This window comes from the organism of the source record quoted next, unplaced genomic scaffold (genome assembly GCF_019419815.1).
Source record: "Pyrus x bretschneideri cultivar Hongxiangsu unplaced genomic scaffold, Pyrus_bretschneideri_v1 Contig4, whole genome shotgun sequence".
Taxonomy (NCBI): domain Eukaryota; kingdom Viridiplantae; phylum Streptophyta; class Magnoliopsida; order Rosales; family Rosaceae; genus Pyrus; species Pyrus x bretschneideri.
In genome coordinates, this window is record NW_025999723.1 from 3,479,101 (window position 1) to 3,491,967 (window position 12,867).

At 38.3% G+C, this 12,867-nt stretch overlaps 2 protein-coding genes across 2 annotated transcripts; one reads left to right on the top strand and one right to left on the bottom strand.

Moving 5' to 3' along the window:
* The first annotated feature begins 273 nt into the window (after positions 1-273).
* Positions 274-7,325, top strand: LOC103959874 (probable serine/threonine protein kinase IRE). Its single transcript, XM_048565058.1, has 16 exons — positions 274-839; positions 963-1,030; positions 1,175-1,351; positions 1,460-2,779; positions 2,949-3,121; positions 3,303-3,552; positions 3,692-3,784; positions 3,871-4,011; positions 4,142-4,234; positions 4,436-4,723; positions 5,452-5,540; positions 5,693-5,744; positions 5,825-5,881; positions 5,970-6,128; positions 6,395-6,475; positions 6,599-7,325. Exons 1-16 carry the CDS (start codon positions 419-421, stop codon positions 6,686-6,688), a joined length of 3,552 nt encoding a protein of 1,183 aa, XP_048421015.1. The 5' UTR covers positions 274-418; the 3' UTR covers positions 6,689-7,325.
* Positions 7,326-10,043: 2,718 nt separating this feature from the next.
* On the bottom strand, positions 10,044-11,214 carry LOC103961970 (MYB-like transcription factor ODO1). The gene is made up of 2 exons (XM_009374625.3): positions 10,922-11,214; positions 10,044-10,669 (listed from the first exon to the last, which is right to left on the bottom strand). The coding sequence occupies exons 1-2, from the start codon at positions 11,182-11,184 to the stop codon at positions 10,093-10,095; spliced, it is 840 nt and encodes a 279-aa protein (XP_009372900.2). The 5' UTR covers positions 11,185-11,214; the 3' UTR covers positions 10,044-10,092.
* Positions 11,215-12,867: the final 1,653 nt, after the last annotated feature.

Genomic DNA, 12,867 nt, shown 5'->3' on the forward strand with positions numbered 1-12,867 from the left:
AGTGGTTGGGTCACGACTTTCCCTTACTTTGTTGGACTAGAGCCTAGAGGGCGTTGTCTATGTCCTTGTCTTCCATAGACATCCTCTAAACGTATATGTGAGTAAGCAAATGCTATAAGATTTTTTCTAAAAATTTCGACTAAGGCTTTGATTGTTCACACAGTTAGGTACGATGGTCCCGTCCACACGCGAGTGTAGCTCCTTAGTTACGGTAGTCCCCTCCGCATGGGAACGCGGCCCAGACTCATGGTTAGCGGGAAGCACGTTTCAAACCCCGCAACCGATTCGTGTCGCTCTCTAACGCCCTCTCTCTCTTCCCGCGAGATAATCTCCCCACAGCCACCCCTCCCCCTCTCTCTCCTCTCCCACAATCCCATGACGAATCCGGATCCGCATTTAAACCCGAACCGTTGTCTCCATGTCGAGCCCTCCTCCGCCTTCTACAAACCCGCCGCTGATTTCCATCTCCGACGACAAATCAGACCCCGGAACAACGTCTTCCGTCTCCTCCCCGACTCAACAGCCCTCCCCCTCCAGAGCCAAGCTCCTTAAGATCCCTCAAATCCCGATTCAGCGAAGCACTAGGCACACGATCCACGAAGACGAGGAATTTGAAGACAACGAGGAAGATGAGGACGATGATAGTGCGGAGCGCAGAGCAGACGATCCGCCTATCGTCTTGCCGTCTTCGCTCGGCCTCAATCACATTCGGACTCGGTCGGCTCCGTCACCGCTTCGATTCTCTTCCTCCGTTTGCCCGCCGTTGAATTTCGGCGATGTATCGAGCAAGGTTAAGTACACCGTCAAACAAAAACCTAAACTCGCGCCCTTACAACCAGGTACATATATTTATTTTTATTATTTTTTTGGGAAATCTTGATTGAATTTGCCCAATTCGATCATCAGGTATTATTAATTTCAAGTGTATTTTTCTAAAATTTTAATTTGCGATTTCTTTATAGCGGAATCTGTGCAGTGGGATCAATCAAAATCGCTCAGAAATGCATCACTACTCAATCCAGTGTTGGAGGTAGGAAATTGTCAGTGAATCTCATATATGTATGTATATGTACATGCATATTATATAATATATACTGTTAGTTCGTTGGAGAAATGTAGGTGGCTCACAAGCTTGACAATGCTGTTGTTTTGTGTGCAATGTATATATTGGTAGGGCAATCATGCAGCCTTTTCAAAGGAAATGCAGTCGCCGCGTTTTCAGGCAATACTCCGTGTTACGAGTGGAAGAAAGAAGAGAACACCTGAAATTAAGAGTTTCTCCCATGAGCTCAACTCCAAAGGAGTTCGAGCATTTCCTATGTGGAAGTCTCGTGCTTTCGGGCATATGGAGGTAATACTATTGCCTTGCCCTCCATTGTATACAATTTTTATGCCTTTTAGAGTATATTTTGTTTTGGCCAATCACATTAAATTATGCAGCTACTATAAATTCTTTTAGGAGATTATGGTGGCGCTCAAGGCAAGATTTGAGAAGTTAAAGGAAGAGGTTGACTTTGATTTAGGCGCATTTGCTGGTGATTTGGTCGGAATGCTTGAAAAGTCTACACAGTCTAATCCTGAATGGAAAGAGAACTTTGAGGATTTGTTGGTTATCGCCCGGAGGTGTGCAAAGATGTCGCCTGGTGAATTTTGGGTCAAATGTGAAGGCATTGTTCAGAGTTTGGATGACCGGCGTCAAGAGCTACCAATGGGGGCCCTCAAACAAGCGCACACCCGTCTTCTTTTTATTCTCACTCGGTGCACACGGCTTGTGCAGTTCCAGAAAGAGAGTGGCTATGAGGAAGAGCACATTCTCAGTCTTCATCAGTTCAGTGATCTTGGTGTTTATCCAGAACAAATTTTGCAGGCTGCACAGCAGAGCTATAGTGGTTCACTGGGTGGGAAGGAAATAAATGAGAAGCAAATGAAGAAGTCTCGTGAGCAGGACAAAGTTAGTGGAGCTGAGGAAGTGGAGGTTTGCACTGCCAAAAGTGTTGAATCTACTGGCAGCTATAGGATGTCCTCTTGGAAAAAACTTCCATCTGCTGCTGAGAAAAATCAGAAAGGCAATGATGTTGCTGACACACCATCAAAGGAAAAATCAGATCGTTTGCATGCCAATGATGACACAAAAACTTGTGATGACTACAGTGTGGAAAATTTGGATACTTCATGCCATCCTGAACACTCAGAGGTGTCTGCAAGTGCACAAAGAGTCTCTTGGGGAATATGGATGGACCAGCAGAATGTTGCATACGAAAATGTGATGATTTGTCGAATATGTGAGGTTGAAATACCAACTGTACATGTAGAGGAACACTCTCGTATATGTACGATTGCTGATAGGTGTGACTTGAAGGGTTTAACTGTGAATGAACGACTTGAAAGAGTTGCTGAAGCTCTTGAAAGGATAATGGAATCTTGGACACCAAAAGGCACTGAAACTCGAGGACATTATGATGCTGCAAGAGTGTATCCCTCACAGATGCATGAAGATTTAGATGAGTTGTCACCAAAGCGAATTGACTTGTCTCGCTTCTCTGAAGGCAGCCTTGATTGCATTCCTGGTGTTGACAACTCTTATGTTATGGAAGATCTGAATGTTTTGCCTGACATCTCATGTGATGCACGTTCTGCTTTGATACCTGAACAAGGCACCAGAGCCTCGTCAGCAGGAAGTTCGACACCAAGATCACCATTACAAACACCAAGAACCAGTCATATTGAAATGCTGCTGAGTGGAGGGAGAGCAATACCAGAACTTGAGAGTTATCAGCAGGTGTCCTTCTTCTACTTTTCATCTGACCAAAAATTCTGCTTTTAATTCCTTTTCTTTTAAATATGAGGTTACTATACTTTGTTTTTAGTTTCTATTTCTGGTGGAACTGGGTAGGTGTAGACAGCTGCTCCTTTTATGTTTGTATTTTAATCAGACCATGGATTGACAGATACACAATCTACTGGACATCACTCGTTCTGTCGCAAATGTTAGCAATTGTGACTACACTGCATTGGAGTATATGCTTGAACGACTGGAAGACCTAAAATATGCTATCCAGGACAGGAAGGTGGATGCACTCGTTGTAGAGACTTTTGGAAGGCGTACTGAAAAATTGCTGCAGTGAGTTTAGGCCTATTTTTATTAGAGATATATCTTGTGCTTTGCACAAATGTGAATTCCCCTCAATATTTTGTTGGTTTGAGCATCAACAAAATTGTATAGTTTTTAGCTTCTCTAGTTAGCTAATTATTTAAAGTCTAATTAAAGCATCTCTGATAAATTATAATTCTGAACTTTACAGGGAAAAATATGTACATCTTTGTGGGCAGATAGAAGATGAAAAATTGGATTCATCAAATGGTATGGCTGATGAAGAAAGTTCAGTGGAAGATGAAGCTGTTCGTAGTCTACGTGCCAGCCCCATCAATCCATGTTCTAAGGATCGAACTTCTATTGAAGATTTTGAGACAATAAAACCAATAAGCAGGGGTGCATTTGGACGCGTTTTTCTTGCCAGAAAAAGAGCGACTGGTGACTTATTTGCTATAAAGGTCTGTTCGATTCTGTGTTTTAATTTTAAGAGAAATAGTGCACATTTATCCATTGGAGCAAAAAGATTCCCATGGAATCTATCTTTTAATTGCAAGTTAATGTTTCAAGACAGTCTGATATGGTGGTACGTTTCTGCAGGTATTGAAGAAGGCTGATATGATCCGTAAAAATGCCGTTGAGAGTATTTTGGCGGAGCGTAACATCCTTATTTTGGTCCGCAATCCTTTTGTGGTGAGTGGGTCCCCATTTATTTTTCACTTTAACAATGCATTGCACGTCCAAAGTTTTTCCTAACACGTACTTCTGATGATGAACAGGTCCGATTTTTCTATTCTTTTACATGCACGGAAAATCTTTATCTGGTCATGGAGTACTTAAATGGTGGAGATCTTTACTCTTTATTGAGAAATCTAGGCTGCTTGGATGAAGATATGGCCCGTGTATATATTGCAGAAGTTGTAAGGGATTTACTACTTTTTTTCTTTTTCCCATCTCCGGATTCACTTTCTCATGTCTTCTCTCTAAAAGTTTCTCACTGATGTTAAAACAGCATAAGTAATTTTTTTCTTTTCCTTCTTCTTCTTAAAGGTTCTTGCTTTGGAGTATTTGCATTCGTTAAACGTTATCCACAGAGACTTGAAGCCAGACAACCTGTTGATTGGTCAAGATGGTCATATCAAGGTCAATATTTTGCAGTGTCAGTTCTTTCATGTCAGTTTTTTGTTTATACTACTGGAGATAAGTTTGGGCATAGTATACGCATTCTGGCATTATATCATGCATCTGCTGTTATTTTTTTGGTGGATTATTTGTGTAGGTTCTGTTCTGCCATAAAGAGTTTACTTGTCACTTCTCACAAATCTCTAATCCCTTATGTTACAGTTGACAGATTTTGGGCTCTCCAACGTTGGTCTAATCAGCAGCACTGATGACTTATCAGGTCCATCAGTTAGTGCTACTGGTTTTGTCCCAGATGATGATCCAAAATCTGAGTCTTCATCAGAAAGGGCACAGCGCCAAAAGCATTCAGTCGTTGGGACCCCTGATTATTTGGCACCTGAAATACTTCTTGGCATGGGGCATGGTGCAACTGCTGATTGGTGGTCTGTGGGGGTTATTCTTTTTGAGCTGCTTGTTGGTATTCCACCATTCAATGCCGAACATCCACAGGTATGCAGTCTAATTATCGTGGGCATAAAGTTATTTTGGTTTTGGACTATTGCACAGAACAGAATGAACTTTATCTTCCGTATTTACTAAATGTAGTCATTTTCTGTCATGCATATGTGATATGTTCTTAAACAAGGTTCTGTTTCTCAGTAGTTAAAATTTATATGGACAACTGAGATGTACAATGGTGGGAGACATTTCAGTGCTTCTCAATCGTCCATATATTAACTTGTTCTTTACACTCTTCAGTAAACTCATGAATGTCTTATGAACATTATCTTTCTTTCCCCTCCCTTTCATTGGCGTATTTACCATAAGCATAATTTGCTTATGCATTTTAAGTTGTTTGTTGATTTCTGGTTCGTTCTTTTAAGAATTTTTCTTGGTAAGAGTTTGTTCCAATAGGTTTTTTGGGTTGATCTCATGAATTTAGTTATTGTTCAGAAAGGATTAAGTTCAACTCTGCATAACATTGTATTAATTTTTTTTTTTTCTGGTTGTACTTTTCTTTGAATATTATCTGCAATAGGGTAAATTCTGTTTAGCATTGGTCCAAGTGTTTCATGGAACCAAGATAAGGTGCATATTTTCTACTAAATTAGTTTCCTCAACATCTGAATGGATTATTTGATCCCTTTCTGTGAATGGTATCATTTCCTATATCATATCATTTGATAATCATGAGGGAGCAGTGTGACGTTGTAACTTATAGATCCTACTTATTGCAGCAAATTTTCAACAATATAATAAACAGAGACATCCCCTGGCCTAAAGTACCTGAGGAGATGAGCCCTGAGGCATACGATTTGATTGACAAGTAAGAATCTTTAGAAGAGATCAGTTGCATTTTCTGGATGTATTAGTTACAATGCTATTTTGACTTCTTTCTTATGCGGATTTTGTTACTATGCCTTTATATTTCAAGAGAAACCTTTATCTTACTTATATTTCTTCTGCACTCCTTGTCAGACTGCTTACCGACAACCCAGTTCAAAGACTTGGAGCAACAGGTACCAGGGAGGTAATTTGCTGACTACCCTTGACTGAAGTTCATTTGTAAGTTACAATGATGATAAAATTAAGTGTTGCGACTGTTGGCAGGTGAAGCAACATTCTTTTTTCAAGGATATTAACTGGGACACGCTTGCTAGGCAGAAGGTCAATTCAAGTTTAAACTTGTTTTAGTTTTTCAATGATCGTTGACATATATCTGTGATAGTCAAGAGTGTACCATCATTGTCTGCAGGCTATGTTCATACCATCTACCGATGCACACGATACAAGTTATTTCATGAGCCGGTACGCATGGAACCCAGAAGATGAACATGTTAATGGCACCAGTGACTTTGATGACATGACTGAAACATGCAGCAGTGGTTCATGTAGCAACATACAAGACGAAGATGTATGTGTGCTCCTATATAAGATATTTCTTTATGCACATAGGGTTGTTAGGATCACCCATAACTCTTACTGCTTCCAAGTTGATTTGGAATTATATGGACCAGAAGGATGTACCAAGGATCTGAATTGTACCCGAATTTGCCAACAATCTGACTTTGAATTCGTAAATGTTTAGTGGCACAATCATCCATCTGATCCAAATTTGACCCTGTTTCATTCCAGTGGGATTATTATTTTAGCTACTTGACCATTGTACGTCTGATTCAGGGGGATGAATGTGGTAGTTTGGTGGACTTTGGTGCTCCAACCGTTGACGTGCAGTACACTTTTAGTAATTTTTCATTCAAGGTAAGGCATATAAACCCTAAGCTGTTCCTTTTCTTCCGATGCTGGATGAAAATGAATGATGGTGGTTTTTTCTACACAGCTCTTTTCGCTTTCACTGTGCTAATGTGTTATTTGTGTTCTCAGAACTTGTCACAGCTGGCTTCAATCAACTATGATCTTCTTGTGAAGAACGCCAAGGAGTCACCGGATGCCTCTAAGTCATTCATGCCGTGACAAGACAGCTTTTCTTTAAGCTTCAACAAATCTGTGTTCCGGCCTACTGCTCCAAGCTTATTGTCCCCTCAAATGTGGGATTTTGGATAGATGTCTTCGACGTGAATAGTCCAGGAAGCGCGGCATCCATTCAGTAAATAGCGGTTGTTCTTCCTGAAGGCGGAGGCAGGCTGCTATTGCATCAGGTCTAGTTAATCTCACTTAACTGTTTCGCTACTTTTCCGTCCTAAAAATGTATATCACAGCAAAAGGCCTTGTTTTAGATCTTCCGGTCTTGATCGCGTGATGTGGTTCTTGTAGATATCTTTCCCGGTAGAAAATTTTGTACCCTTTTCTAATTTTAGTGAGCTGTTCGAAATCGGCGGGGTCAAAGTCAGACTTAGAATTCAGATTCATGGTTCTCTTGGATGGTTCGATGTAACCTGCTCGACATTGGAACAATTCGTTAGTCGGGAGTTTAGATTAAACCTTATCATGTCTTTCTTTTCTTTTTGAATAGTATGCGCTATTTTATTATTATTTTGTTCTTTTTACATGTTAATCAATGTGTGAGTTGATACAAACACGACATGGATGTAAATAGGTAGGATTTGGTTTTGAGCAAAGGAGACGGAGCCTTCTCATCCAAATACACTGATCGTTGGATCAAAATCCAATGATTACAATTATTATAATTTAAAAAAAAACAATCTGTTTATGGCAATTAGATCAAAATTTAACCGTCCGTGTATGAATCAGGAGGATTTATCTTCTTTGTTCAGGAGAGGATCCAAATCCGTAAATCCAGATTTGACACATCGTTGCCTCTTTATGTCAGAGAACAATGGCAGTGATGCATCTAATAGTGGTGTATTGGAGAACAGGATCTTCTTCGGATCCTGTTTGTCCGGAGCCTTGGATCAATTGATCCTGCTAATTCACCACAGATTAAACGGTGAAAAAACAAGTCACGCCATTGAAGCGCATCGTCGTTGCCGAAGGACCTCAAAATTCATGGATGCCATGTCTCATCCTCCGCCTTCCTCCTCTCGATTTTGCCCAGCCAAACACTCTCCGATCAAGTTTATGACGACATGCCTCTTGTGTCGCGAATTCGTTTGATTCGCAAGCAAGAGAAGAGAACGCATTGAAGGAAGAAGAGAGAGAAGGTAGTGAACAGAAGATTGCAGAATTGTAGCCGTTCGATTTGTTTTGAACGAACAAGATGAATTGATCCTGAGGTTTCCGGAAAGGATCCTTGCCCGGGTATTGGAATGTATTTTAAATTAGGGTTTCACTTTGTGAATCCACATTTGGATCATTTGGGATAGGCTATAGCTGCCTCATTTGGATCATTTGGTATAGGACAAGGATTATGCTCTCCCACTTCCGGTGCCTTCCTGTGCCCTCTTGTTTTGTGTAATCACGGTTAAGTCATGTTAACATTTTATATTGTTTTTTTTATAGAGATAATAAAACAAAAATGAATAGTAATATAAAATGTTGACGTGAATTAACCGTGATCACACAAACAGAGGGCACGAAAGGACACCGGAAGTGGGAGGACAAACAATCCTTGTCCTTTGGTATAGGCTATAGCTGCCTCATCATTTTGGATTTGGTGGGATATGCAATAATTTGGTGTTTATAAAACCCAAAAGTAAATACGTTTCATGCATTGATTTATTTTATTTCAAACTTAATTTCTTCATTATTATTATATACAATCATACAAAATACCCACCATTTGAGAGGTCGACCCTCTTCTTTCTTTTGTTTGTTTTATTCTTAAAAAAAGAAAAAGTAATGTTCTAATTAACATATAATTGATCGATAGAAGAGTGAAAAATGAAGAATATCTTGTGTTCCAAGCCTATCAAATGGCCAAAAAAAAAAAAACAACAACAAAAAATAGGTTGAGAGTGAAATATTACTCAAAAAAAAAGTTAGGGGGTAGGTCCATTAAAATAGAAAAAAAAAATCAATTGAAAATAGACCTTTACTTTTCTAATAAAGAAATCCGAGCTTTATTTTGGAGTTTGCCACTCATTTAGGGGGTTCTTGTGTTTAATTAGGGTATATCGTTCTCACATTATTATCCTTCTTCTCATTATCATTGTTCTAAAAAGCGGCTTAGGCACTAGGCGGAGGCCAGGTGCCTCGATTAGGACCTAGGCATTTAGTAAATCGGTGAAGTCTTTTGGCAGTTCAATTTTTTTTTTATTTTTTTAGGTTAAGGGTTTGAACATAATATTCAAACTCTAGACTTTCTTTCTTGTAAAATATCTCTTACTAGATATTTCATTTTATGTATTCAATCAATTGTAGTCACTTATTTATATATTTTTATTGTTATTTATTGTAAATTTAATTAAAATTTAAAAATATGTCTAGGCCTTTAGGAGTTAAGCGTTTGCCTGCCATTTAATTAGCGCCTAGCGATTTTTAAAACTTTGCCCGTTATACGTTGCCTTTGGCTTGGTTATTATCTCACCTTAGAATTTCTAAGAATTGGGGACCAAATTCCCATTTTAGAGTTATATACAAAACTAGGTGACAAAATAATAGAAGGGTAGGGTACAAGATATTAGTTGGATCAACCATGATTCTCTTCACCTTATCTTCTTACAATTTTATATGAAAAATGATATTAATTGTACCAAAAAGTTACATATAAATCATTTCTATTTTTGCTTTTCTTTTTGTCAAATTGTGGGGTTACAAAAAATATCTACAACGGGTTGATAACCATTCAACAATAAGTCACAACTAATTGCATAACACAAATACACATCGTTTAGCTTTGCATTTTTAACATTCGTGTGAGTCAAATTTTATGACTTTCAACTTAATGAAGATTGAATATCACTTGACAATTAGATTCTTCTAATTTATTTTTCAATTGATATGGTAGCTTTTGTTTAACATACTACGAAAGTACAAACCACAAAAAGTGAATGGCTTTGTAGCAAAAGGACACTACCATATTTTGATGGAATTGGCTAATTGTAGTGTTCAAAAGTTCTCTACACTTTTGAATTACGCAAGTTCCACTAATAATTATATAATGTTAGTGGGAATTAAAAAATGCTTAAGACAATAACCTAATTTCTTAACAAGTTGGTTTTCTTCGTTTCCATGGCCTCATCATTTATCGGATAGGATAAAAAACAGATCAGTCACCATAGCAAGCAGTCACTTTTTTGTTACTTTGGCTATATACTGAAAATATAAAATATGTCCACATGTATTAATTCATACAAGGAAAATGATTTTCATACGTTCATTTTTTTTTTCTTGCACACACGTTTATTTTTGCTCCTTGTTTTTCCTTGATTTGTTTGATCCGAATGCCACAAATCAACGTAGTGTGAAAAAAAGAAAAAAAAAAAAATGATGTATGAAAATCATGCCCCTTCACACAATCAAAGCTCAAAATCTTGAACTCCAAAATCCTTACAGTCCATGAACCATGCTAAGCTATTCTCCTCCGTTGGATTATCAGCTGAGCCGTCTTCTGACGAGGTCGAAAAGTCCCATGTTAAATCCTCGAGAAATGTATCGGATAATATGAAACTCACCAATGGGTCACCTTCCTCAATGTAATTAGGGTTTGGCTCAGCTGACTGAGACTCATTGCTTGGGGAATTTTCACTTGCAGAGCCACCACCATCACTGTTGCTAGAGATTTCATGTTCTGGGATATTCATATTCCTCGGAATATTCATGTCTAAGCCTGCAGGTTGATTGCTTGCTTCACTGTTGCTATAAACTTCATGTTCTGGGATACCCATATTCTGCGGAATATTCACGTCTGAGCCTGCAGGTTGATCGCTTGCTTCACAAGGCATTTCTTCTGGGGTGATGACCTGTTTGTGGAGAGGCTCATGAGTAATTGGATCAATCCCCATCTTGATAAGCTTTTTCTTGATGTGTGTATTCCAATGGTTCTTGATCTCATTGTCAGTTCTTCCAGGCAATCTTGCTGCAATTTTAGACCACCTACACAAAATCATAGTTCAGAATTGTGCTAAGGCATTTAGACATAAGCAGATGTAGGTTAGATCAGTGGACTATAGCAGCATGCTCGGACCCGAACATTTAAATTTAACTTTCCGTAAATTACAATAGTTTATAATATCGTCGTCTTGTTTAAAAATGAAGTTTAGAAAGAAATTCACCAATGAGGAATTGAATGTGCATGCTATCAGAAAAGTTTTGCATTAAGGTAGAAGTTTAGAAAGACAGAAGAACCTGTTGCCAAGGCGGGCATGGAGGTCAATAACAAGTTGTTCTTCAGCATCATTAAGGAGGCCTCTTTTCAAGTCGGGGCGGAGGTAATTAGTCCACCGGAGGCGGCAGCTCTTGCCGCAGCGACGGAGGCCAGCGAGCTTGGGGACAGCCCGCCAACAACATTGACCATGTGTGAGGAGAAAATTCACCAGTTTCTTATCCTCCTCGGCAGTCCATGGCCCTTTCTTCACTCCAAGCTTGTCACAACAAGGTTGCCTGCCCATCACTTTGTCACTAGGCAACTTCCTAAGCCAAAGCCCCACTCCACCCACCTTTATATACTAGTGTGATGACTGCCATGCTTTTAGGGAAAATTAGAAAAAAAGGAAAAACAAAAAATGTAATTGTCTCACGCTTGACTTGTATGCGTGTATGCCACAACTGAATATTAGACCACAAATTAAAAATGATAATTACCATGGAATTTAGCAATTTTTTGCAAATATTTTGTATATATCTAGGTAATATATATACTATCTTCTAGCATCAATTGTAGGTACCAAATCAAAAAACCCTGTTTCTCGTAGCATCAACCGTCTTTTTCTCTCTTGCATGGGGCGAAAGAAATTTTACTTCATAATGGAAAACGTATTAGTGATGAATGAGACATTTAGGGATATATTATCCGTTATACTTAAAATTTTCTTACGTAGCAAAAGCGTAACTACTGTGACAAAAGCCAACTCCAACCTAATGCAAGTATTTGAACCAATACGAAAATTCTTATTTCTACCCTTGCACGCACGGGCATTGGTCATGTCCATCATTTCATGTTTGACATATTTCCCTACCTTTGTTTTTGAAGAGCGCATATGCCAACCTACTTTAGGTACCTCTTGCCATCATCAACCAAGAAACAAGTAAAGAAACAACCCTTTTTCCATATGCAATATTACTGCACAAAGGGAGTGTTATCCACACTTTTCGTAAGCATGCACCGTCACATAAGAATTGAAGAGTATACAAATAGAAAGAAAGTCCTTTTGTGGTTCCTAATATAAATAAATTAAAAGTGTATAATATATATATATATATATATATATATATATTTTAATAGTAAATTAATGAATGTTTAGGCAAAAAAAACATATTTAATTTGTGAAACTTTGGTCCCAATAGTGCATGCATAGCCCAACGAGAAGGTCCTTTCCAAGGTATCATTCCAGTTGCATTGTGACTTGTGAGGATAAGTTCATGACAAGAAAATGACTTTGCAGTTGTGGTCCAAAGATTATGTTGTAATTGTACACAATATAAACATTTATCAAGAGACTTAAGCTTAGTCACGATGTCTAAAATAGTTTGGTCCTCCATATTTTAATGTAGTTCAACAAAAACAATAATAAAGTTTTATCTCGCTAAGTGAGGTCGGCTATATGAATTCTAAAATATCGTGCGTCAAGTCTTCCATTAACTCTAAAAGCTCTATTTATTTTTTTAAAATATCTTTGCAAGTCTTTCAAAATTGTTTTTATTTTTATTTATTTATTTTTTTCTGAATCTTTGTCTCGTAACGTAGTTTAATGTAAACTATTGCTTGAATTAATCAATTATTAGGATAAATTAAATCTAGTGACGCGGGAGTGCACTTGCTTGGTGGAAGGGAATAAACAGAAAGTGCATATGGGACCTGAAATTGATGGATCCATCTATTTCCAGTCGATTTTATTCCACTGTCCTTATTGGGGTCTACCATTGCAAATGGTTAACCAATCACAAAGCTACACCTAAGCATTTCCACAGTTTCCTTTCCATTATCTTTTCGATTTTATACTCTCTATACCTTTTCAGTCACCCTAGTCTCACTCTTACTTAAGCACTCCATCACCCATATCGTCAGCACCACTAGCCCTATGATCCATCCCTTATAAAATTGTGGACTTCTTAATCAACATTATCTTTGAGAT

What these genes read in the sequence shown, in the direction of transcription:
- LOC103961970 (XM_009374625.3), bottom strand. Translation starts at nt 11,184, where the DNA reads ATGGGCAGGCAACCTTGTTGTGACAAGCTTGGAGTGAAGAAAGGGCCA. An exon ending in CATGCCCGCCTTGGCAACAG is followed by an intron (nt 10,670 to 10,921) that starts GTTCTTCTGTCT and finishes GATTTTGTGTAG; the next exon opens with GTGGTCTAAAATTGCAGCAA.
- LOC103959874 (XM_048565058.1), top strand. Translation starts at nt 419, where the DNA reads ATGTCGAGCCCTCCTCCGCCTTCTACAAACCCGCCGCTGATTTCCATC. An exon ending in GTGTATATATTGCAGAAGTT is followed by an intron (nt 4,012 to 4,141) that starts GTAAGGGATTTA and finishes TTCTTCTTAAAG; the next exon opens with GTTCTTGCTTTGGAGTATTT. An exon ending in ACACGCTTGCTAGGCAGAAG is followed by an intron (nt 5,882 to 5,969) that starts GTCAATTCAAGT and finishes CATTGTCTGCAG; the next exon opens with GCTATGTTCATACCATCTAC.